The sequence below is a fragment of the Jaculus jaculus genome, chromosome 7 (assembly GCF_020740685.1).
Source record: "Jaculus jaculus isolate mJacJac1 chromosome 7, mJacJac1.mat.Y.cur, whole genome shotgun sequence".
NCBI lineage: Eukaryota > Metazoa > Chordata > Mammalia > Rodentia > Dipodidae > Jaculus > Jaculus jaculus.
This window is the reverse complement of record NC_059108.1, coordinates 98,583,861-98,608,950: the sequence shown is the minus strand read 5'-3', so window position 1 is coordinate 98,608,950 and position 25,090 is coordinate 98,583,861. Positions and strand designations below refer to the sequence as shown.

Here is a 25,090-nt window from a genome sequence, read left to right as displayed (position 1 = left end):
ATTTTTTAAAAAATATATTTTATTTATTTATTAGAAAGAGAAGGGGAGTAGATAGAAACAGAGAATGGGCACTCCAGGGCCTCTAGCCACTGCAAACAAACCCCAGACGCATACGCCACCTTGTGCATCTGGCTTTACATGGGTACCGGGGAATCAAACTTCGGTCATTAGGCTTTGCAGGCAAGTGCCCTAACTACTGAGCCATCTCTCCAGCACCTATTCTCCACATCTAAGGGCACTGTCACTAAGTCACTCTTGCCACCAGAATTCCTCTCATATTCACCCTTTAAATTCTCACAGTTTGTGTGTCATTACACCTATACTATCTTGAATCTGGCTCTGAACCCCAAATAATAGGTCACCATAGTCTTTCTTATTGAAACTGTGTATCTTCCAAAGACATTATAAAACTGGCACATCTATGAAATACACTTGCCACACATGTGCTTCTACTGTTTTCAACCTGATTTCATTGCTTTCACCTTTGCCCTGCTCCATCCAGTTATCTCTATGCTACTAGTTACTTTTTAAAATACACATCTCCAGCCTCTTGAATATATTGCTTCCCACATGCAGGATAAATTTCAAGTTTGCATGTCATTCAATATCTTAAAAGAAACAGCTTTGTGAAACCTGCAACTTACTTTAACGCCTTTAAGTTTCTGCTTACCTCATTTTCCTGCCCAGAAAACAAAAGCAAGTAGAGTGCTAGACTGCTGAGGATCAAGAAATAACTGGGCTAGGGAGATGGCTCATCAGTTAAAGGCACTTGCTCAGAAAGCCTGCTGACCTGGATTCAATTCCCTGGCACCCACTTAAAGCCAGAGGCCAAGTGGCTGCATCTTTGATCCCAATGCCTACATCAATGCAAGGCAGAGTCAACTGAAGCTCATGGACCAGTGAGTCTGAAGTTCTTTGACGTAAGGCAGTTCCTTTGAGACCCTGTTTCAAGGAAGGTGAAGCACAGCCTCCTCAAAGTTGTCTTCTGACCTGCACACACATATAAAAATAAATTTAGAAAAAGAAATGGCTAAATACCATCTTTAGGCTTTGGACTGTTACATTAGTAGCATGTAGTTATTTGGTAGAAAGGGTGGGAGGGGTGAGGGAGAGAGAATGAATGAGAATGAGTTTGCCAGTGCTTCTAGCCACTGCAAAGGAACTCAAGACACATGTGCCACCTTGTGCATCTGGCTTATGTGAGTACTGGGGTATTGAACCTGGGTCCTAAGACTTCATAGGCAAGCCCCTTAATTGCTAAGGCATCTCTCCAGCCTGAGTAGCTACTTTTTTTTTTCTAAAATTTTATTTTTACTTATTTATTTGAGGGGGGGGGATGGGCACACGAGGACTCCAGATACATGTGCTGCCCTGTGCATATGGCTTTCCTAAGTTGATTCCGGTCAGGTATCTGTTCACAGTAGCAAGAAAGTAACTAATAACAACTCTCCTTTCATCTTAGCTATCTCTAATAGTAAGTATCAAGACCTGGGTTGGGGAGATGGCTCTGTAGTTAAAGGCACTTGCTTGCAAAGTTTGCTGTCCAGGGTTCACCTCCCCAGTACTCACATAAAGCCAGATACACAAAGTGGTACATGTGTCTCTAATTCATTTGTTTGTTTCTTATGAAGCTGTGGATAAATACAAAAAATTTTCTATTTTAGAAATAGCCATATAAAGGTTGGGATGATAGCTCAGCAGTTAAAGGTGCTTGGTTACAAAGCTTGTTGGTCCAGGTTCAATTTCCAAACACATGGAGGCACATGTGTATAGCTTTTGTTTGCAGCAGCAAGACATGCTGGTGTGCCCATACATACATAAGTACACTCACAAATAAATAGAGATGGGGAGGTAATATGATGGAGAATGGAATTTCGAAGGGGAAAGTGTGGGGGGGAGGGAGGGAATTACCATGGGATATATTTTATAATCATGGAAAATGTTAATAAAATTTAAAAAAAATAAAAGGTTTAAAATAAGAAAAACATAGTCAAATCGGAGCTAGAGGTATACAGTATATGCATATCATCTGGAAGATACTCCCTCTTAAAAGGCAGCCAAATAAATTACAAAGCTGATCATTAAAACAGGAATTGAAAAAGATGACCATGGAGTACAGAATTTCAGAATAGGATAAGGCCTCCAAAACCATCCACTCTAGCTATCTTAGCTTAGAAATGAAAAACTGAGGCCCAGACTTGCTGTAAAGCTAGACTAACTTGGTTTTCTGTTAGGTTAACCATAATATTATATTAATCAGATCATATGAAAGTTGGAAAAACAGGACACCTTTCACACATCTACAGAAATAAATCCTTTATTTTATAACATTCCTTTTCTTCTTTAAGATGCATACAGTACTTGTAAGCCCAAGAATTCTGAGAAAACTATAGAAGACCTGGCACTATTTTTTGAGAATTACACAACTGGGCAGCAAAATAACACCTTTATCAATGGACATACAGAAATAAAATTTAATGTCTGCACACAAAGATAAGAAAGTTACATTCGACACGTTTCTTAAACGTGCATTTAAATGTTTAACATTTTTTAAACCTTTGGTCATCATGCTTTATTATATCTTGTTAAATTTCACAATTATGCTGATGATTAAACCCCAAAAGTTAGCAAATATATCAACGCAGCAGCAATAGCAAGCTAATACTGCAGAACCATATTCACAGACTGATTCAGAAACCTGTTATTCACAAATAGCACACAAAACTCAACTTTGTGATAACATAGCTGTATGACTTTTCCACCACATCATAAAACAAGGCAGAGTAATGAGACATAGCAGAACATGATTACATAATAAAAATTATATTTTAATTACAAATCTAATTGTACATATAGGGCAACAAGTTGCAGTTTCTATAGAATAGTGCAAATGAGCAGGATTTGTCTCAAAAACATTAAAACTGAATTCATTCCATGTGCCTCAGATTTCATGACTATTAGGTTATCTTAATTACAATGGAATTTTATGTGATGGCTATAAGTGGCAGGGTTGATGCAAGAGAGACATATATGCGTGGCTGCAAATAAAAATAGCCATTGACATAATTTACTGGACAGGAAATGCAGGCACTCAAATGTAACTTGGGAAAAGTCTCATCTCATTTGTCATCATGTAAACTATTCATCATACCATTATTTCATCAAAAATTCATAGTTCATTTAAAACTGTCATATCAAGCAATTCCTCTAAACTCTTTTTGATGTGTGGGGGTTGAGACGCAGCCTGATTTAGAAGATTCTGACCCATTTGTGAAAAAAGTGCTTTGGATAACTTAGCTGTGGCTGTTCGTATATTTCCCCCAGCTCCAGGCAGAGAGCCACTGTTCGTCATGTTCCCTAAGAGGTGCCACAAGACCACTAGCACCTTCTGTTCTGTGGCATGAGGCTTCCTTTGGTACAGCTCCATGACAATGTCTAAAATGGAGTAAGGATGACAATTAGAGTTCCAGAGAAAAGGACAGACAGCCAAGGTCTGCCATGCAAAAAGCATCCCACATATAGGCTTCTTCCCTATGTCATTTGTCCTACAAAGTTAGGGTCCTTGAAAAACCAGGCAGAAACCTCCTTCCCAGAGATTGAGCTTTTCAACTGAAGTTCAAAATGACAATTAGTTCAAGACAAAATGGTTAGAAAAAAAAAATCAAGCCCATAATCTCAACATTTTCCAAATATAGTGAAAGGATAATTTATATAGTTTAATCTGGGTGTGGTGGTATACACCTTTAATTCCAGCATTCAAGTGGCAAATGTAGGAGGATTACTGTGACTAAGAGGCCAGCTTGAAACTACACAGTGAATTCCAGGTCAGTCTTGGATAGAGTGAGACCCTGCCTCATAAAACATAACAAGCCAGGCGTGTTGGTGCACACCCTTAATCCCAGCACTCGGGAAGCAGAGGTAGGAGGATTACCATGAGTTTGAGGCCACCCTGAGATGACAGAGTGAATTCCAGGTCAGTCTGGACTAGAGTGAAACCCTACCTCAGGAAAACAAAACAGAACAAAACAAAACAACAACAACCACCAAAAAAAAAAAAAAAACAAAAAACAAAAACAAAGAAAAAGAATAACTTACATAGTTTAATTCATGGACCTTTTATCAAACAAAATACTGAAGGTGTTCTACAAGCATCAATATTTCATCTTTATGTCTTTTAAAAAAGGATATAGGTGCTGGGGAGAGCACTCAGTGGCTAAAGACTCTTGATCTCAAAGCCTACCAGCAGGGGTTCAATAACCCAATGCTCAGATAAAGCTGGATGTGCAAAGTGGCACATGTGTCTAGAGTTCATTTACAGTGGCAGTAGGTCCTGGCATGCTCATGCGCTCTCTCCCTCTCAAATAAATAATATATATGTAATATGTATTATCATCTTGCTCTAGCCCAGGCTAACCTGGAATTCACTACGTAGTCTCAGGGTGGCCTCGAACTCACAACGATCCTCCTACCTCTGCCTCCTGATTGCTGGGATTAAAGGCGTGTGTCTCCACACCTAGCTCAATATATATATATTTATATTTTCGAGGTAGATTCTCTAGCTCAGGGTTACCTGGGATTTACTATGTAGTCTCGGTGGCTTTGAACTCACAGCAATCCTCCTACTTCTGCCTCCTGAGTGATGGTTTTAAAGGTGTGCACCACCAAGCCCAGCTCCCAGCTCAATATTTTTAATTAATATAAAAAAGAATAGAATTCTTCCTTTACTTTTACTTTTTTTTGTGTGTTTCAAGGTAGGGTCTCACTCTAGACCAGGCTGACCTGGAATTCACTATGGAGTCTCAGGGTGGCCTTAAACTCACAGCAATCCTCCTACATCTGCCTACTGAGTGCTGGGATTAAAGATGTGCACCACCATGCCCGGATCCTTTTTTTTTTTTCAAGGTAGGGTCTCACTCTAGCCCAGGCTGGCCTGGAACTCACTCTTGTAGTTCCAGACTGGCCTCAAATTCACAGCAATCCTGTTACCTCTACTTCGTAAGTGCTGAGACTAAAGGCATGCACCACTACGCATGGCTTTAAAATTTTTGCAGTACTGGGAATGAAACCCAGAGCCTCAGCATGTGAGTCAAGCATTCTATTAACTGACTACACCCTTCGCTCCAGAACTCTTTTGAAGGTTCTCTTGTAGACTATGACATTATGTATTTCAACTTTGTAGATAATAATCTTGAATTGGTAGCTATCCAAAAGTTAAATAGAAATATCCATCACTTTAATTTAGAACAAATAATGGTTTGTAGAAAAATGGATGCAAGCCGGGCGTGGTGGCGCACGCCTTTAATCCCAGCACTCGGGAGGCAGAGGTAGGAGGATCGCTGAGAGTTCGAGGCCACCCTGAGACTACATAGTGAATTCCAGGTCAGCCTGAGCCAGAGTGAGACCCTACCTCGAAAAACCAAAAAAAAAAAAAAGAAAAATGGATGCAACTGGAGCACATCATCCTGAGAGGAGTAAACCAAACTCAGAAAAACAAGTATTGCATGTGTTCTCTCATCCGTGTATCCTAGATTTCATGTATATACATAGAATTATACACGTACATACACAGAATTGTATATGTCTATAGGGCATGAAAAAAAAAAGTGAGCCTGGGGAGCAAATAGGACTGGGGAAGAGAGGGAAGGGTGGGTGTGAATATGGTCAAATTCCATGACAGTTATATGACAGTGTCTTCATGCCATCAACTAATCACTATGCATAATGAATAAATGACAATAAAATTTAGGTTAAAATATATTTCTTAATAAATTATAATTTTAAAGTAGTTACCAGCAAGTTTTTCTGTCATATCTTGTTTTGCTTTTCCATTTAAAAACTGAGCTTTTGTGCAAAATGGCTGTAGAAGTAAGTAATTGTCTAAACAAAAAAAGAGAAAAATATGTTTAAGAAAAATGAGATCTTAGTTATCTTCTATTACATGAAAGGAAAAAGAAATCAGTTCTAGGATATAAATGTGTTAAGTTTAAAAACTACGTATCTGGGCCAGGTGTGGTGGCTCATGCTTTTAATCCCAGCACTTGGGAAGCAGAGGTAGGACTGCCATGAGTTCGAGGCCACCCTGAGACTACATAGTGAATTCCAGTTCAGCCTGGGCTAGGTTAGAGTGAAACCCTATCTTGAAAAACCAAAACCAAAATAAAACAAAACAAAAAAACCCTATATATTTGGTGTTTGGGAGATGGCTCAGTAGTTAAAGGTGCTTGTCTGCAAAAACTAACAACCCAGATTCAATTCCCCAGTACTCATGTAAACCAGATGTATAAAGTGGCACAAGTCCCTGGAGTTCATTTGCAGTGGCAAGAGACCCTGGTGTGCCCATTCCCTCTCTCTGCAAATAAATAAATAAATTTTTTAAAAAATTACATAATTACTATTTATAATTCTCCATATTTTAAATGTTAAATTTGCATGGCAAATTATATTTTATTATTATTTTTGTTTTTCAAAGTAGGGTCTTGCTCTAGTCCAGGCTGACCTAGAATTTACTCTGTAGTTTCAGGATAGCTTCAAACTCTCATGGCGATCCTCCTACCACAGCCTCCCAAGTGCTGGAATTAAAGGTGTTCACTACCACACCCAGCCAAATTTTATTTATTTATTTTTAATTAAAAAATATTTTATTTATTTATGAGAGAGAGAATGGGCATGCTATGGCCTCTAGCCACTGCAAATGAACTCCAGATGCATGTGCCACCTTGTGCATCTGACTTACATGGGTCCTAGGGAATTGAATATGGGTCCCTATGCTTCACAGGCAAGCACCTGAACTGCTAAGCCATCTCTCCAGCCCTATTTTATTTTTTTTGAGGTAGGGTCTCCTCTAGCCCAGGCTGACCTGGAATTTACTATGTAATCTCAGGGTGGCCTCAAACTCCTACCTCTGCCTCCTGAGTGCTGAGATTAAAGGCGTGCACCATCACACCTAGCCAAATTTTATTTTTATATAGTGACTGTTCTTGTAACCAAACACCTGAGAGAATCAACTTAAAAGGAAGCAGGGTTTATTTTGAAATGGCTTATGGTTTCAGTTCAGTCCACAGTTGCGTGCTCACCCTGTTGCTTAGGGATCATGGCAGCATAGTAAATCCTAGAGGGAGTGTGCAGGGGAGGTAACTGCTCACTCATAACAGAGAGACAGGAAGAGAAGCAGGGTTCTAGTATTCTCTTCAAGGGCATGAACCAATGACCTTACTTCTTCTACTAGGTCTCACCTTTCTCTAAAGGTTACCACCTCCAGATAGTACAACGGGCTGGGAACTAAGCCTTCAATAGGAGGGCTGTTTAGGTGCATTTAAGATCTAAATTATAAAAATACTTATTCTTTCCCTTTCTTTTCTTTTTTTAAAGCTTTTTAAAAAATTATTTTATTTACTTGAGTGAGAGAGAGGGAGAAAATGGGCATCCCAGGGCTTTCAGCCGCTGCAAATGAACTCCAGATGCATGTACCATCTTGTGCATCTGACCTACGTGGGTCCTGGGGAATTGAATCTGGGCCCTTTGGCTTTGCAGGAAAGTACCTTAAACACTAAACCATCCCTGAGCCCATAAAAATATTTATTCTCACTCACTTCCCTATTACCCTTAAGTGCTGGCAACCACTTTTCTGTTCATTATGTCAGTAATTTTGTCATTTTGAAATTGTTGAACAAATATAATAAATACAGGATATCATCTTTACAAAGTAGCTTTTCAGTAGCACAATGTCTCTGTGAGCTATACAAACCAATGCAAGTATTAGTAAATTGTTCCTTCTTATTGCTAAATAGCATTCCCTAATATGAATATATAATGGCTCTGATATGGTATGAGTGTGTATGACAAAGGTTCAAGTATGGGATACCTGTTCCCCAGTATGGTGATACTAAGACGTGGAGGAACACTTCAGAGATATGGTATAGTAGGAAGCTATTTTGGCCCCTCTCAGAACTCACTTTGGCTTCCTGTTTTACTATATAACCTCTCTCTTTCTACTTCCCACCTTGTGATGCATCTTAGGGTTTTTCCACTTGAACTAGCACCATGCTGCTTGAACTAGCAGCTTCAAAAATGGGTAGACAAATAAACCTTTTCTTTATTGGTTACCTAGCCTTAGGTATACATACAATGTACACCTTAGCAACATACAATGGAATCATACGCACTGTATGTTTGTTTCACCATTCACTCCTTCAAAGATATTTGAACTGCTTCCAGTTTTAGCTATTTTATTTAAACAAAGCTGCACTAATAACTGTGTTCAGTTTTTTTTTTTTTTTTTTTTTACAAGTAGGATCTCACTCAACCCTAGGGTGACCTGAAACTCACTCTGTAGTCCCAGGCTGGCCTTGAACACACACATAGTAATCCTGCCTCCAGAGCACTGGGATTAAAGGTATGTGTTATTATGCCTGGCTGTGTGTGGCTTTTTGCATAGTTTTGATTTTTCATTTCTCTGGGATAATTATCCAAGAAAAAAAATGATGGATTAGACACTGTGTCTCCTATTTTCTAGAATGGCTCGACTGTTTCATTTACATTCTCATGGGACATGTATGAGAAAGCGATGTACTCTACACACCATGAACATTTGGTAGGGTCAATTTTCTTTGAACTATTCTAATTCCTGTGTAAGCACTATTGTCTTCATCTGCACTTGTATTTCCCACATGCAACATGATGGTGACTATCTTTTCATATGCCTACTTGCCCTCAGTGAAATGTTTCTGCACGTCTTTCCCTGCTTTTGTATTTGAGTTATTTATTTTAATGTTGAGTTTGGAGAGTTCTTTATATATTCTCTTTACATAAATTATTGTCAGATATGTGGTTTGCAAACATCTCTCAGTCTAGAGCTCTTCTATTTATCTATTTAATTCAGTTTCCTGCAGAGTAAATTTAAAATTTTTCAATGAAGTCCACTTTAATGACTTACACAGATCATGCTTTTGGAATCATCCTTAAAATGTCACCAATGTCTGATGTCCAGAGTATTTTCTCATGTTATATTACAAATGTATTAAAGAAGTATTTTACATCTAAATCTATGATCCATTTTTAATTTCATATCAGATGTGAGGTTGAGATAGAAAAAGAGAACTAAAAGCTCAAGACAGCCAGGCCTCATGGTGCATACCTTTAATCCCAGCACCTGGGAAGCAGAGGTAGGAGGATTGAAGTGAGTTTGAGGCCACCATGAGATTACATAATGAATTTAGGTCAGCATGGGCTAGAGTGAAACTCTACCTCAAAAAACCAAAACCAATCCCTCCCCCCTAAAAAAGAGCTCCAAGATAAAGTAAGAGAAAGGTCATGTAATAGGGCAATATGTAATCAGTAAAAATAAAAAAGTTATGACACTATTAAAGGCAAATATTGACTATTTCAACATATAGGCATAAAAATATGTGGGATCAGAAAGCATGAAGATTTAGGCTGAAGAGATGGCTTAGCGGTTAAGGCACTTTCCTGCAAAGCCTAAGGACCCAGGTTCAATTCTCAGATCCCATGTAAAGCCAGATTCACAAGGTGGCACAAGTTTCTGGAGTTTGTTTGCAGTGGCTGAAGGCCCTGGACTATCCATTCTCTCTCCCCCACCCTTTCTCTCTCTATCTGCCTCTATCTCTCAAATAAATAAATAAATAAATAAATAAATAAATAAATAAATAAATAAAATATTGTTTTAAAAAGCATGAAGATTCCCTGTGCTCTGGAAATCCTATTTGTGAGAGTTCTTTTGGACAAGGGCCATTGACAGTGTTATCTTTAGAAATCATCTCTAGTAGTCTGGGGATGGTATGCAAAGACTCAAATAGAGTTGTGGGGAAGGAAAAGTAATTATCATTGACCAAATGCCAACTATCTGCCAAACACTAAACTCAGTGTGCTTTCCCTTTTGCTCACTCTTCAGCAACTCTATGCTTTTGAGAACATTACCTGCTTCTTCTGAAGATGAGGTAACTGAGGCCCAGTACCATTAAGGAATGTACCCAAGTGGCTAGGATTGGTTAGTGAGAGCTGCACTTTCAACCAAATTTGAATGAGTGTGATGTTTTTTCCTCCCATTATAGCAAGCCTGGCTACAAAAAAGAAGGAAAGAAAGAAAGAAAGGAAGGAAGGAAGGAAGGAAGGAAGGAAGGAAGGAAGGAAGGAAGGAAGGAAGGAAGGAAAGAAGGAAGGACATATATGTCTGAACCAAAGAGGATTTCTTTCTTTCTTTTTTGAGTGTGTATATAGTAGTATGTGTGGTGTGGTGGTATGGTGTGTGCATCCTGTATGCATGTATGGGGGGGCATGCGTGTCCTGTGCATACTTGTTAAGGCTACAGGAGAACGTTTGGGTGTCCTACCTCTATCGCTCCTTGTATATTTCCTTGATACAGAGTATCATACTGGTTTTGGTACTTGTCTTTTTTTTTTTTTTTTCCTGGTACTTGTCATTTTTGCACACCCCAGTGATTCTCCGATTTCTACTCCCCACAGAACTGGGGTTACAGGTGTGCATGGCTATGCCCAGCTTTTTACTTGGTGCTATGGAATTGAACTCAAGTGATAACAGGCCTCCTCAAGCCCCTGTGCTTGCCTCTGAGTCATCTGTCTACTCCTAAAACTTCTATTTTGACCAAGACATCTCTAAGTCTTTAAGCCTGTGGTCAACGTTATTGAAGAACATTGTTGAAGAAACCCATGTGACACTCTTGATCATGCCGTTGTGTTCTTGCATAACAATGGAGCATCCCCTCTCATGACTGAAAATTCAGTTCCAGAAGGAGAAGAACCATTTTCATGAAAACAAAATAAATGACTATGAGTCATGCTGATAGGGAACATGCTGTATTTTGTACTCTGATAATAGTGCCTCAATTCCAGCCAATGCCTTCCTTTGGATAGGCAGTATTGGACCATATTTAACCTGTAGGAGCCCTGGTTGCCTTCTCTCTATGAGAATAATAAATCTCACTTTGAAGAACTAAAAAAAAAAAAAAAAAAAAAAAAAAAAAAAGCATGAAGATGAAGAGAAAATAATTAAGAGTGCAATGTAAGGCTTCTTACCTACATGTTGACTCAGGGCCTGAACCACATTGGTGGCAGCAGCATAGATGCCTGGATTCTTGGAGTTCAGATTGTTATCCACAATTGCTGGAATCAACATGTTGATTATGGGAGATAAGTTGTCTCTGAGTAAAGGGATCATCTTATGCATTGTTTCTAGAGCCACCAGATTTACTTTACTATTAGAATCATGAAGTCGAGATTTAAAAGCATCAAAGATCTGAAAATAAATAGGTAAATTATTTAAGGCAAAACAATATTTATACCTATTATGTTTGAATTCTTTTGCCATCTCATGTTATTTCTCTATAAAACTCACACATAGCATCCTATTTAACTAGAATTTAGTAAGAACTTTATATAAAATTTTGAATTTTGAAAAAGTTTGTATCAAAAAGACAGGGCTTTCAATATTCATTCCAAAACATGTCCTAATTAGCTAAGGCTATAAATGTGGCACTAATTTGCTGGAAACATAATTGTGCTATCTCCTGGAAGTTATAGTTTGGCTTGGTTAGCAAAGGGTCTATTTTGTCTTGATTCAAAGCAGAAGCAGATAAGTTGTACTGTAGAGCTTTGATGTGGTTTCAGTTTAGGGTTGTGAGGGCAATCTTAGATATACTCTTTTACTTTCTTCTTCCTCCCTGCACAACTACGGAACAAACGCAGGGCTTTATGTATGCTAGGCAAGTGCTCTACCACTGGGCCACATATATTGCTCCAGAGTTATGTTTGAGTCAAAGTCTCATGTAGCTCAGGCTGGCCTTGAACTTCTGATCCTCTTGCTTCCATCTCCTGAATGCTGGGATTACAAGTATGTACTACTACGTCCAGTTTATAGGTTGCTAGTGATCAAACCGAGGGAGCTTTATACATGCTGGGTAAGTATTTTATCACCTGAGCAACATTCCCAACCCTTTTATATAAGTCTCTATTATTTTTAAATTTGATAATTTAACTTTCTCCTTACTCTTCAGAGTCCTTAGCTTCATCAACTCAAGATATAAAGTGAATGAATGTTAAATAAGACTGTAATCAGGTGAGGCGGCTGAAGCACAAATCTAAGCAAAGGAATGAATAATTTTTGATGTTTATTTATTTAGTATTTTTCATGTCAAAAAGTTTAACTGAAGCTGGGCATGGAAATGCCTTTAATCACAGCACTTGGGAGGCAGAGGTAGGAGTGTGAGTTTGAGGCCAGCCTGGGACTACAGAGTAAGTACCAGGACAGACTGGGCTAGAGTGAGACCCTACCTGGGGTGATTGAGGGGGAAGCAAGAACAACAAAAAAGTTTAATTAAGAGATTTGCTTATATTTAAAAGATACTAGCAAAAATAAATAAATAAATAAATTAATAAATAAATAAATAAATAAAAATAAAAGATATTAGCAATGGCTCACTGGAGTTAAGTAGTTATGGGGGCTGGAGAAATGGCTTAGCAGTTAAGGAGCTTGCCTGAAAAGCCAAAGGACCCAGGTTCCATTCCCCAGGACCCACGTAAACTAGATGCATAAAGTGGCGCATATGTGTGGAGTTTGTTTGCAGTGGCTAGAGGCCCTGACGTGCCCAGTCTATCTGCCATTCTCTCTCTTTCCCCTACTCTTTGTCCAATATAGAAATAAAAATATTTTAAAAAGGGCTGGAGGGATGGATTAGTGGTTAAGATGGAGTTTGCCTGCAAAGCCAAAGGACCCAGGTTCGATTCCCCAGGACCCACATTAGCCAAATGCAAATGTGTCTGGAGTTCATTTGCAGTGGCTGGAGGCCCTGGAGTGCCTATTTTCTCACTCTCTCTCTCTATCACATAAATAAATAAATAGAAATAAAATATTAAAAATACTAAAAAAGAAGTAGTTATGTTTGCCAAGCTTAATTCACATGCCATCTCAAAATGTAATTTCATTAATAACTTACTAATTGAATTAACTGAAGTAAATTCTGGTAAAACATAGGCAATCTATGACATGATACCACAAACATTAATTAATACTAGTTAATAATTAGTATTTCCATGTCTTCCTTTTTTTGGGGCGGGGAGGGGCTCAAGACAGAGTCTCACTCTATCCCAGCTTGACCTGGAATTCACCTATGTAGTCTCAAGGTGGCCTCGAGCTCAGTGACCCTCCTACCTCTGCCTCCCAAGCTCTGGGATTAAAAGTGTATACCACCACACCGGGCTCTGTGTCTTGCTTCTTATCTCAAGGTGGATATATGAATACAGAGATTTCTTTTTATTTATTTATTTATTTATTTATTTATTTATTTATTTATTTATTTATTTGAGAGTGACAGACACAGAAAGAAAGACAGATAGAGGGAGAGAGAGAGAATGGGCGCGCCAGGGCCTCCAGCCTCTGCAAACGAACTCCAGGCGCATGCGCCCCCTTGTGCATCTGGCTAATGTGGGTCCTGGGGAACTGAGCCTTGAACCGGGGTCCTTAGGCTTCACAGGCAAGCGCTTAACTGCTAAGCCATCTCTCCAGCCCCAGAGATTTCTTTTTATAGGGATTTCTAACACACACAGGGTGTGGTGGCCCACACCTTTAAACCCAGCACTTAACTAGGGAGGCAGAAGTAGGAGGATTGCTGTGAATCAAGTTTTAAATATCTATAGTAAAGCAATCCAAGGCTCTTAAATCTTTTATTTATTTATTTATTTATTTTTGGTTTTTCAAGGTAGGGTCTTACTTCACTTTGTAGTTCTCAGGGTTGCTTCTAAATCAAAGCAATTTTTCTACCTCTGCCTCCCTAGTGCTGGAATTAAAGGCATGTGCTACCATGCCCAACTTTAAAAAGCTTTATTTTTTATACTTTATTATTTATTTATTTGCAAGCCAAGAGAGACAGACACACAGAGAGAGGATAGGTGTCTAGCTACTGCAAATAAACTCCAGATACATGAGCCACTTTGTGCATCTGGCTTTATGTGGGTACTAGAGTACTAGGGAAGTGAACTTGGATCATTAGGCTTTATAGGCAAGCGCTTTAACCACTGAGTCATCTTTCCAGTCCCAAGTCCTTATTTTTTAAAATGTCTAACAAATATTCAAGATATATTATTGAATACCAGGTTCTGAGAACTCTGGGAACAGAGCTTATTAACTCATGGGATGATTCACAGAAATGATTTATTTTCTTTCTACTTTTTTCAGGGGAGATTCAGGCAGGGTTTCATTCTAGTTCAGGCTGACCTAGATAGTCCAGGCTGGCCTCAAACCTATAGTGATCCCCTTACCTCAGCATCCCAAGTACTGGGATTACAAGGGTGTGCCACTACATGCAAATACTCCTATTACTTTTAAGTTGTCATTTATTTACTTATTTATTTTGTTTTTTTGAGGTAGGGTCTCACTGTAGCTCAGGCTGACCTGGAATTCACAATGTAGTCTCAGGTTGGCCTCTAACCCAAGGCAATCCTCCTACCTCTGCCTCTTGAGTACTGGCACTAAAGGTGTGTGCCACCATGCCTGCTTATTTATTTATTTATTTTTGGTTTTTGGAGATAAGGTTTCACTCTAGTTCAGGCTGATCTGGAATTCACTATGTTTCTCAGGTTTGCACCTAATTCACAGCAATCCTTTTACCTCTGCCTCCCAAGTGCTGGGATTAAACATGTATGCCACCATGCTTGGCTTATTTTTTTTTCAATTTTTTTATATTAACAACTTCCATGATTTACTTAATTCTTTTTATTCTATTTAATTAATTTATTTATTTGAGAGAGAAAGAGAGAGTGTGTGAGAGGCAGATAGTGGGAGAATGGATGCGCCAGGGCCTTCATCCTCTGCAAATACCTTCAGATACCTTGTGCATCTGGCTTACATGGGTCCTGGGAAGTCAACCCTAGGTCCTTTGGCTTTGCAGGCAAGCACCTTAACTGCTAAGCTACCTCTCCAGTCCTTACTAATTTTAAAGTATAAAATTTACTTCAAAGTTAAAGGTAAGGAAAGCAGCGAGAACAGAGATCTTGATGAGAAGGGGATTCCAGAGCTGGAAAATCCACCCAGCACACTTTTAACACAGCAAAACCTAAGTATTTCATTTTTCTTACTAAATTTATTTTAACACTTTAGCTGGGCATGGTGGCACCTACCTTTAATCCCTGAGCTGGGCAGGCAGAGGCAGGAGAATCACTGTGAGTTCAAGACCAGGTTGGGACTACAGAGTAAGTTCAAGTCAGCCTTTTTACTTTGAAAAAAAAAAAAATCGTAACACTTAAAAACTGTTATACTAGGTCTATAGAGGTGGTTCAGTAGTTAAAGATACATGCTTGTAAAGCCTGATACCCAGATTTGATCCTGCAGTACCCAAGTAAAGCCAGATGCACAAAGTGGAATTCATTTGCAGTGGCAGGAGGCCCTGTCATATCCATTTCCCCTTCCTCTCAAACAAATACATATATACCTACATAAAATTTCTATACTAATGAGCTTTTTTAAAAAAAATATTTATTTGAGAGAGAGAAAGAGGCAGATAGAGAGAGGGAGAAAGAAAGAGAGAATGGGTGCACCAGGATCTCTAGCCACTGCAACCAAACTCCAGATGCATGTGACCCCTGTACATCTGGCTTATGTGGGTCCGAGAGAATTGAACTGGAATCCTTTGGCTTTACAGGCAAACGCCATAACTGCTAAGCCATCTTTCCAGCCCCCTAATGAACTTTTTTTATTTGCCATAGATTACATATGAAAATTAATTTTGAGCTGGGCATGGTGGTATACGCCTTTAATCCCAGCACTCCGGAGGCAGAGGTAGGAGGATCAATGTGAGCTTGAGGCCACCATGAGACTACATAGTAAATTCCACGTCAGCGTGGGCTATATAGTGAGACCCTACCTCTGAAAAAACAAACAATTAATTTTGATAGATCCTTACCTTCACAATGTTCCCAACAACAAGCTCATGATTATTTTCAGTATCTGATAAAAGTTGTTTAATTCCACTAATACGGTCACGAAAGTCTTTTGCATTTAATAAGCTTGTTATGACTTTAATGTACTCAGCACTTTCTAAGGAATTACGAGGACCTGATTTTCTGGGGACTTCATGAACTTCAGTTACCTCTCTAAAACGAAAGAAAGGAAAATTTCATTTTCACTTTATTACAAAAACCATAAGTAAAAAATTCTTATTATAAATTATTTTTTTCAATACTTTATGAAACAGGGCTGGGGGGATGGCTCAGCAGTTGAAGGCACTTGCTTGCAAAGCCTGCTACCCAGGGTTTAATTCTCCACTACTCACCTAAAACCATATGCACAAAGTGGCACATGTGTTTGGAATTTGCTTACATTGGCAAGAGGCTCTGGTACACCTAGATACCTCACCCCCACATTTTTTTTCTTTCTCTCTCTCCCTCCTTCCATACCTACTAACAAATCAAAATATTTAAGGAAAGAAAGGAAAAATTAAAACTTTATGAAGAATGTACCCCATAGCCATACTACCTGTGTAGGGGACTCCCAAGATGTCTCTAGGTTTGATGATTTGCTGGTATTACTCATGTATATTTTACTCATATATAGTCAGTACAGCTTTACTTTTGGCTAAGATTTAATACAGATAAAAGATACCAAAGAATATCAGGAGGATGAAAAGATACATGGGTGCAGGTGTGGAGGACACTAGGTACAAGTTTCCAGGGGTCCTTTCCTAGGACAGTCCCACAGAACATCTCACCTCTTTAGCACTGACAACATGTGTGAAATGGTGTCTAACAAGGAAGATTATTAAAGACTATTTCTATGATTTTTGCTGGGAGGTGGTTACACAGGCACTGGCTGCCTAAGATAACAAAAACTGTAGACTCCCAGAAGGAAAGCAAGTTTTGTCTATAAGCCATTTGATATGTTCAAACAACTTAGGCACAGAAAGTGATCTTATTAATGAGTTAACAGTAGGAATCCTCTTGAAATTCTAATTTCTGATATCAGCCAAAGACCAATCTTGCAGACAGGCCATTTTAAAGACAGCAGTCTTAGGTATGCTATTACTTTTCTTCTGAAGAGGTTCAACCCATTCTGGTAACTAGATATCAATCAACAGTCAATTTCTGTAAGCAATCTTTTTCTTTTCTTTTCTTTCTTGTTTTGTTTTGTTTTCCTTTTCCCTTCTGCCTTTTCCCCTTCCTTCCTGTCCTGGAATTCACTACATAATCTCAGGTTGGCCTCAAACCCAAAGCAATCTTCCTAACTCTATTATCCTGAGTGCTGAGATTAAAGGTGTATGCTGCCACATGTGGCTTGTTATTAGTTTTAACTTGCTTATGTAAATTTATCATTACTTTTGAGGTTACTTTGTGAAATAATTATTCTATGCAATGAGCAAAGTAGAAAATTAAATTTATTTTCGAGGCCTTTATGACACATCAAAAAAATACCTTGGAGCTGGGCATGGTGGCATATGCCTTTAATCTGAGCACTCAGGAGGCAGAGGTAGGAAGATCACCATGAGTTCAAGGCCACCCTGAACTACATAGTGAATTCCAGATCAGCTTGAGCTAGAGTGAGACCCTACCTTGAAAAAAAAAAAAAATACTGTGAGAAGCCATCTAATTACTAAAACTGATCTCTAAACTAGGCTTTATTGAAAGCAGCATGGAAACAGGGAGTGACAACTAATGAAGATGAGCTTGGGAGAGGTAGTGGTGAAAGTATTCTAAAACTGACTGTAGCTAAGGCTGACAAACTCCTGATACACCTGTACTATATTTCAAGCCTCCCTAGTACTAGATTACAAGCATATCATGCTGGGCTCCATTGTGTATGAATTTGAAACTAACTATATTATATAAAAACATACAAAGCCAAGTAGTAGGACTGAAAGTATATTAAAAAAATCACAAATAGAGTTGAGGATGTGAGTACTTTTACCTTACCAACTCACAGGACAAATAGAAAAAAAATCAGTGAGGATATGAGACTTGACTGTCACATAAGAGGAACACAATACACATTCTATCAAGTAGATATGATCACTAAGATTAAACACATACTAAATCATACAAGTCTCAATACATTTAAAAGTACTGCATGAGGGCTGGAGGCATAGCTTAGTGGTTAAGGTGTTTGTCAGCAAAGCCAAAGGACCCAGGTTCGATTCCCTAGGACCCACTTTAGCCAGATGCACAAGGGGCCACATGCATCTGGAGTTTGCAGTGCCTGGAAGCTCTAGTGCACCCATTCTCTTTCACTTTCTCTGTCAAACAAATAAATAAATAAAAACAAAATATTTAAAAAAAAGAACTGCATGAGCCAGGTATGGTGGCACACAAGTTTAATCCTAGCACTCAGGAGGCAGAGGTAGACTGCCACGAAGTCAAGGCTAACCTGAAACTTCATAGTGAATTCAAAGTCAGACTGAGTAAAATGAGATCCTACCTTGCAAAAAAAAAAAAAAAAAGAAGTCCAATAGGGCTGTTATGGGGTGGGAGGCTCAAATGACACAGTACTTACTCTGTATGCCCAAGGCCTTCACTTTAGTTCCCAGGAACCATAAAATAAAAAGATTATTTTTAAAAGGTTTTTAAAATATTTTCATTTGCTGGGCATGGTGGCACAAGCCTTCAATCCCAGCACTCAGGAGGTAGAGGTAGGATTGCCAAGAGTTCGAGGCCACTATGTGACTACATTGTAAATTCCAGGTCAGACTGAGCTAGAGTGGGACCCTACCTCAGAAAACAAAACAAAACAAAAAAGTATTTTTATTTATTTTCAAGGAAAGAGAGAGAGAGTGAGAGTGAGTGAGAGAAAGAATGAGCACAAGCATGCCAGAGCCTCCAGCCACTGCAAGTGAAATCCAGACACATGTACCACTTTGTGCATCTGGCTTTATATGGGTAATGGGGAATCAAGCTCAGGTTGTTAGGCTTTGCAAGCAAGCATTTTAACCTCTAAACCATCTCTCCACCAGCCCTAGTTTCTTTCTTTCTTACTTTTTTTTTTTTAATGTAGGGTCTCCCTCTAGGCCAGGCTGACCTGGAATTAGTTTCAGGATGGCCTCCTTCCTCTGTCTCCCAAGTGCTGGGATTAAAGGCATGCACCACCACACCTAGTTTTCAGTTTTATTTTATATTAAAAAAACCCCAAATCATAAGAAGATATTCAATAACATGACAGAATGAAATTCAAAATCATTAATAAAGATATTTGGAAAAATTTCCCAGTATTTGGAATTAAGTACCCTTCTAAATAGTCCCTGTATTAAAGAAGAAACTCCAAAGGTATTACCAAAACTAAAGAGATAATAAGACATGAAAAACACACACACACACACACAAAAATAAATAAATAAAAACCCTGAATAGATGATTTTAGCAATTAAATCTAGTGATGAATTAAAATTTAATCATAATCAAGTGTGGCAATTTTACATACATCTTTTTTGCCGACATCTTTTTGTTTTTTATTGTTTTGCTTGATATTTTGGCCAAGGGATTGATCCTAGCATCCTCACCCCCGCCCCAGAAATTAAACATTTGGATAGGAAACAAATGACCATAATCCAAAAGAGCAACAAAATAAAAGACATCTATTCACAATCAAAACCTTAACCTCTTGACTAAAGACTTTTTAAAAAATATTTTAATTTAATTTATTTCTTTATGAGAGGGAGGGAGGGAGAGGGAGAGAGACAGAGAGAGAGAGAGAGAGAGAGAGAGAGAGAGAGAGAGAGAGAGAGAGAGAGAATTGGAGTGCTAAGGGTTCCAGCCACTGCAAACGAATTCCATATGCATGTGCCACCTTATGCATTGATAGAGACTGAGACAGAGGCAGAGAATGCGCACACTAGGGCCTCCAGCCACTGTAAACAAACTCCAGACACATGCACCACCTTGTGCATCTGGCTTAGAGTTGAACTGGGATCCTTAAGTGCCTTAATCACTAAGCCATTTCTCCAGCCCCCATGGACTTACATTTAAAAAAAAAATTAAAAAACAATTTCTTTAAAAATTTTAAAAAATTTATTCATTTGAGAGAGACAGAGAGAGAGCGAGACAGAGAAAGAGAGAGAGAATGGGCGCGCCAGGGCCTCCAGCCACTGCAAACGAACCCCAGATGTATGTGCCACCTTGTGCATCTGGCTAACGTGGGTCCTGGGGAATCGAGCCTCGAACCAGGGTCCTAGGCTTCATAGGCAAGCACTTAACTGCTAAGCCATCTCTCCAACCCTATTTTTTTTCATTTATTTACTTATTTGACAGAGAAAGATGGATACAAAGAGAGAGAGAGAATGGGTGTGCCAGGGCCTCCAGCCATTGCAAATGATCTCCAGAGCATGTGCCCCGTTGTGCATCTGGCTAATGTGGGTTCTAGGGAATTGAACCTGGGTCCTTTGGCTTTACAGGCAAATGCCTTAACTGCTAAGCCCGGACTTTTTTGATGCAGTGATCTGAGTCTAGGTCCTTACACATGCTACCACTGAGCTATATTTCCACCCTCCACCCTTTGTTGTTGTCTTGTTTTTACTTTTTATTTTGAGACAAGGTCTCCCTACATGGATCACACCAGCCTTGAACTGACTCTATAGCCTCACCAGACCTTGAACTAACAATTCTTCTGCCACAGCTTCATGACAAGCTGGGATTCTCTAGTTATGTGCAGGCCTGATGGTAAGGAAACACGTCTATGAACCCTACAACTAATGTCTTAAGTAATGAGAAAATAGTGCATATTTGCCTATATATGATTAAGAAAAAAGGACTGCAGAGAGATGGTTTAATGGTTCAGGCATTTGCCTGCAAAGCCAAAGGAACCTGGCTCAATTCCCCAGGACCTATGTAAGCCAGATGCACAAGGTGTCACATGCATCTGGAATTCATTTGCAATGGCTGGAGGGCCTGGCACTCCCATTCTCTCTATCTGCCTCTTTCTCTCATAAGCAAATAAAATATTTAAAAAAACATACAAACAAAACAACCACCAACAACAACCTCCTCTCCCAAATTAGGAAAGGAGAAAATAAATCATAAGCTGATCTTGCATGATTCTAGTGGCAGAGGGTAGAAAAGTGTTAGTTTAAGGATGGGGCCTTTTTCTTTTTTTCCTTTTGGCTTTTCAAGGTAGAGTCTCGCTCTATCCCAGGGTGAACTGGAATTTACTATGTAGTCTCAGAATGGCCTCAAATTCCACAGCACTCCTTCTACTTCTGCCTCTCAAGTGCTTCGATTAAAGGCGTATGCCACCATGCCTGACAAGATGGAGTGTTTCAAAGCCAATTCCAGGGACCTACTAAAGTGTAAATAAGTTAAAGAAATGAATAATGATAGGATTACATTAGAATCTACAGAATAAAATAGAGCCCATTATTTTGGAATAACACACATATTTGAAAATGGTTTTTAAAAATGTGTGTGTATATCTGTGTGTGTGTGTATGTATGTATGTATAGGTGCACCACAGCCTCCTTATGTTGCAAACCAATGTCATATGCTTTTTGAGTCTGGCTTACATGAGTGGCTTGGGAATTGAACCCAGGCTGGTAGGCTTTGTAAAAAAGTGCTTCTAATGGCTGTGCCATCTTTCCAACCCTGGGACAGAGATTTCTCCCCCCCCCCGTCTCTCTCTCTCTCTCTCTCCCTCTCCCCCCCCCCCCTTTTGAGGAGATAGGGTCTTGCCCTAGCCCAGGCTGACCTGGAATTCACTATGTAGTGTCAGGCTGGACTCCAACTCATGACCATCCCTCTCCTACCTCTGCCTCCTGAGGGCTGGGATTAAAGCCATGTACCATCACACCTGGCCAGATTTCTTTACAGAAAAAAATTATTTTTCAACTAACAAATGTACAGAAAATAAGGGAAATAAAAGATCACTATTATAGGCAAACAAAGTAACACAGCAGTTGCTGCTGGCAGGATCTACCAATGGCTGCTAAAAATGATGTGCAGCCTTACGACCAGGAGGAGGATATTTGTTTCAAAGTATCCTTAGTTACCTATTAATTACAAGGGGAAATAGCAACTTTACAGTGAAGAAGACCAGTAAAAACTAGCTTAACCCAGGAATCAAGGTTAATGCTAACAGTATAACAGTAAGCCAGGTGCAGTGGCATATGTCTACACTCCCACCTATTGTAAGGATCACTTAAGCCTAGGAGTTTGAGGCCAGTGTGAGCAACACAGAGACCCTGTGATACAGCTCCAGGTGATGTGAATACAGCAAAAGTACAAGTGAAATAAAAGCCAAACTTCTGAGATGTTTGCATTCCAGTGTGGGGAACAGAAAATTTGGAAACCAATCAACTGAAAAGGGAGAACACTCCTTTTTTTGTTTTGTTTTGTTTTTTTGAGGTAGGGGTCTCGCTCTACCTGGAATTCCCTCTGTATTCTCAGGGTGGCCTCAAACTCATGGCAATCCTCCTCCCTCTGCCTCCCAAGTGTTGGGATAAAAGGCGTGTGCCATCATGCCTGGCTCACTAGACGTGGTGTGCAAAAACAGTGTGCTAGAGGTTGATTTCTTTTTATCGTGTAGTCTCTGAACAAGGAAATTAAAGTTGTGCACTTCAATTATTTGCATGATAAAAAATAAGCTATAACACCACATGCTAAATGGGATGATGCATTGAGAATTGAGAAATGTGCGCAAGGAAAACTTTCTCTGGACATGAGTGCTTGCTGCACAAGCAGAGGACCTGAGTTAGATCCCCAACACCCATGTAAAATATCAGATGTGGCCACATATATCTGTAATCCCACTGCTGAGGGGGGCAGAGAAAAGTGGATTGCTGGGGTTTGCTGGTCAGCCAGTCTAAGCAAACAAATAGAGCTCTAGGTTCAGGAAGAGTTTGTCTCAAAAGAAAAAAAAAAATAACGTGTGATATGGTAGAGAAGGACATCTGACATTCTCCACTGGCAAGTGCATAGGATGTACACATCTGCACACATATGTGCATATAATGGTGTGCACACATGTGTGAGAACACACAGAAAATGGTTCACTATTACTGATGTGAATTCTTGAAACACTGCATAACCTCATTCAAGCAATGAGAATATAGCAATATAGCTCATAAACCACCTGGCTGACATCTATGAGATGAGTAACTCAGCAGCAAAGTGCTTGGAAAAATGCGCAGTGCATAATGCCCTATTAGCACTCTCCAAAAGGCATCTAAGAATTGCAAAGCTTTCCTTATTTAAAAGTGCCTTCACCACAATTTAAAATTTGGGAAAGCCCAAACCATTCATCAACATGGACAGTATGATGATTTTTCATTTTTAAAGATCCTGCTGATAATGATAGAAGATGGGCTGGAGAGATGGCTTAGCAGTTAAGGCACTTGCCTGAAAAAACAAAGGACCCAGGTGAAGTTCTCAAGCAGACAGCACACTGCAGTTATGAGTTGCTGTGCCTTATAACTCCCTTATAAGGAATTTATAGTCTAATTCCTACACTAAACATGATGAAATAAGATTTGTGTGGTTCAATATGGGTAAACTGTTGGCAATGATGCTACCTGGATTCCCAAGTATTTGACTTCACATGGCAGTGAGCATCTCTGTCCCATAGGCCTATTTGCTGCTTTCCTTTTTATCACAGAATTACTAGGAAACTTTCTTTGAATATAGTCTAGTACTGGGATGTGGCCAGTAGAATCTAAGTATGCTAAATCATAACTGAACTTTCTTTTTTTTTCTTTTTTCTTTTTTTATGACTGAACTTTCAATGAGAAAAATTAATGAGTATTTGTGAGCCCTGATGCCACAGCTATAAAAGAAGTCGAAGACAGGTTGGAAAAAAGATTTCTCAGTTCAGGTGCTTCCCTGTGAAGCCTAAGGACGCAGATTCAATTCCATAGTACCCATGTAAGCCGGATGAACATAATGGTGCATGCATATGGTGTTTGTTTACACTGGCTAAAGGCCTTGGCACACCCATTCTTTCTCTCTCTCTCTTTTTGATTTTTTGAGGAAGGGTCTTGCTCTAGCTTAGGCTGATCTGGAATTCACTATGTCATCTCAACGTAGCCTTGCACTCATGGCAATCCTCCTACCTCTGCGTCCAAGTGCTGGGATTAAAGGCATGTGTCACCACGCCTGGATTTTTTTTTTTTTTTTTTTTCGATGTAGGGGCTTTCTCTAGCCCAGGCTGACCTGGAATTCACTCATGTAGCTCCAGGATGGCCTCAAACTCATAGTGATCCTTCTATCTCAGCCTCCTGAGTGCTAGGATTAAAAGCATACACCACCATGCCTGACAAGAAAGATTTAAAAACCTGAACCACCAGTATTATCAGCTGTTAATAGCTTAGATATGTTACAAAATTACATATACCAAAATATGTTTAAAAAATTAAGAATTTTTTTTGGGGGGATTTGTGAGGTAGGGTCTCATTCTAGCCAGGCTGACCTGGAATTCACTATGTAGTCTCAGAATGGGCTTGAACTCATGGCAATCCTCCTACTTCTAACTCCCAAGTGCTCAGATTAAATAAATTCCATTTTTAATGTTTATATGTTATAATGTTCTTTTTTGTTTGTTTATTTTTATTTATTTATTTGAGAGCGACAGAGAAAGGGAGAGAGAGAGAGAGAGAGAGAGAGAGAGAGAGAGAGAGAGAGAGAGAGAATGGGCGCGCCAGGGCCTCCAGCCACTGCAAACGAACTCCAGATGCGTGCGCTCCCTTGTGCATCTGGCTAACGTGGGTCCTGGGGAATCGAGCCTCGAACCGGGGTCCTTAGGCTTCACAGGCAAGCGCTTAACTGCTAAGCCATCTCTCCAGCCCCTGTATATGTTATAATGTTCTTTAACTATAGGACGTGTTTTATAATCAGGAGAAAAAAAGTAAAACAATTAAAAAAATTAATCAAAGTTGTCCAACATAAGCTCAATATTGACAAGTTTAGTATTAACTGAAGTTCTAATAATGTGCATATACAACCAAGTTACTGGAAATATATAACTACCAAATTAAATCTAACAATCTCACACTTAAGTCCTTACCATTTTAAATATATTTTTATTTATTTGAGAGTGACAAACAGAGAAAGAGGCAGAGAAAGAGAGAGAATGGGCATGCCAGGGCCTCTAGCCACTGCAAACG

At 39.3% G+C, this 25,090-nt stretch overlaps 1 protein-coding gene across 4 annotated transcripts in view; it reads right to left on the bottom strand.

Annotated features, from left to right (window-relative positions):
- Positions 1-2,301: 2,301 nt before the first annotated feature.
- The window catches only part of Togaram1 (TOG array regulator of axonemal microtubules 1), a 108,950-nt gene continuing 86,161 nt past the window's right edge, over positions 2,302-25,090 (bottom strand). For 2 of the 4 annotated variants that reach the window (XM_004649143.2, XM_045155037.1), the window contains exons 18-21: positions 15,926-16,115; positions 11,049-11,268; positions 5,791-5,877; positions 2,302-3,435 (exon numbers count right to left, since the gene is read on the bottom strand). In XM_004649143.2, coding sequence (XP_004649200.1) covers positions 3,170-3,435; positions 5,791-5,877; positions 11,049-11,268; positions 15,926-16,115 — 763 coding nt within the window. In that variant the 3' untranslated portion in view covers positions 2,302-3,169. The remainder of the gene's footprint in view (positions 3,436-5,790; positions 5,878-11,048; positions 11,269-15,925; positions 16,116-25,090) is intronic. The other 2 variants (XM_045155039.1, XM_045155038.1) reach the window with 2 other exon arrangements.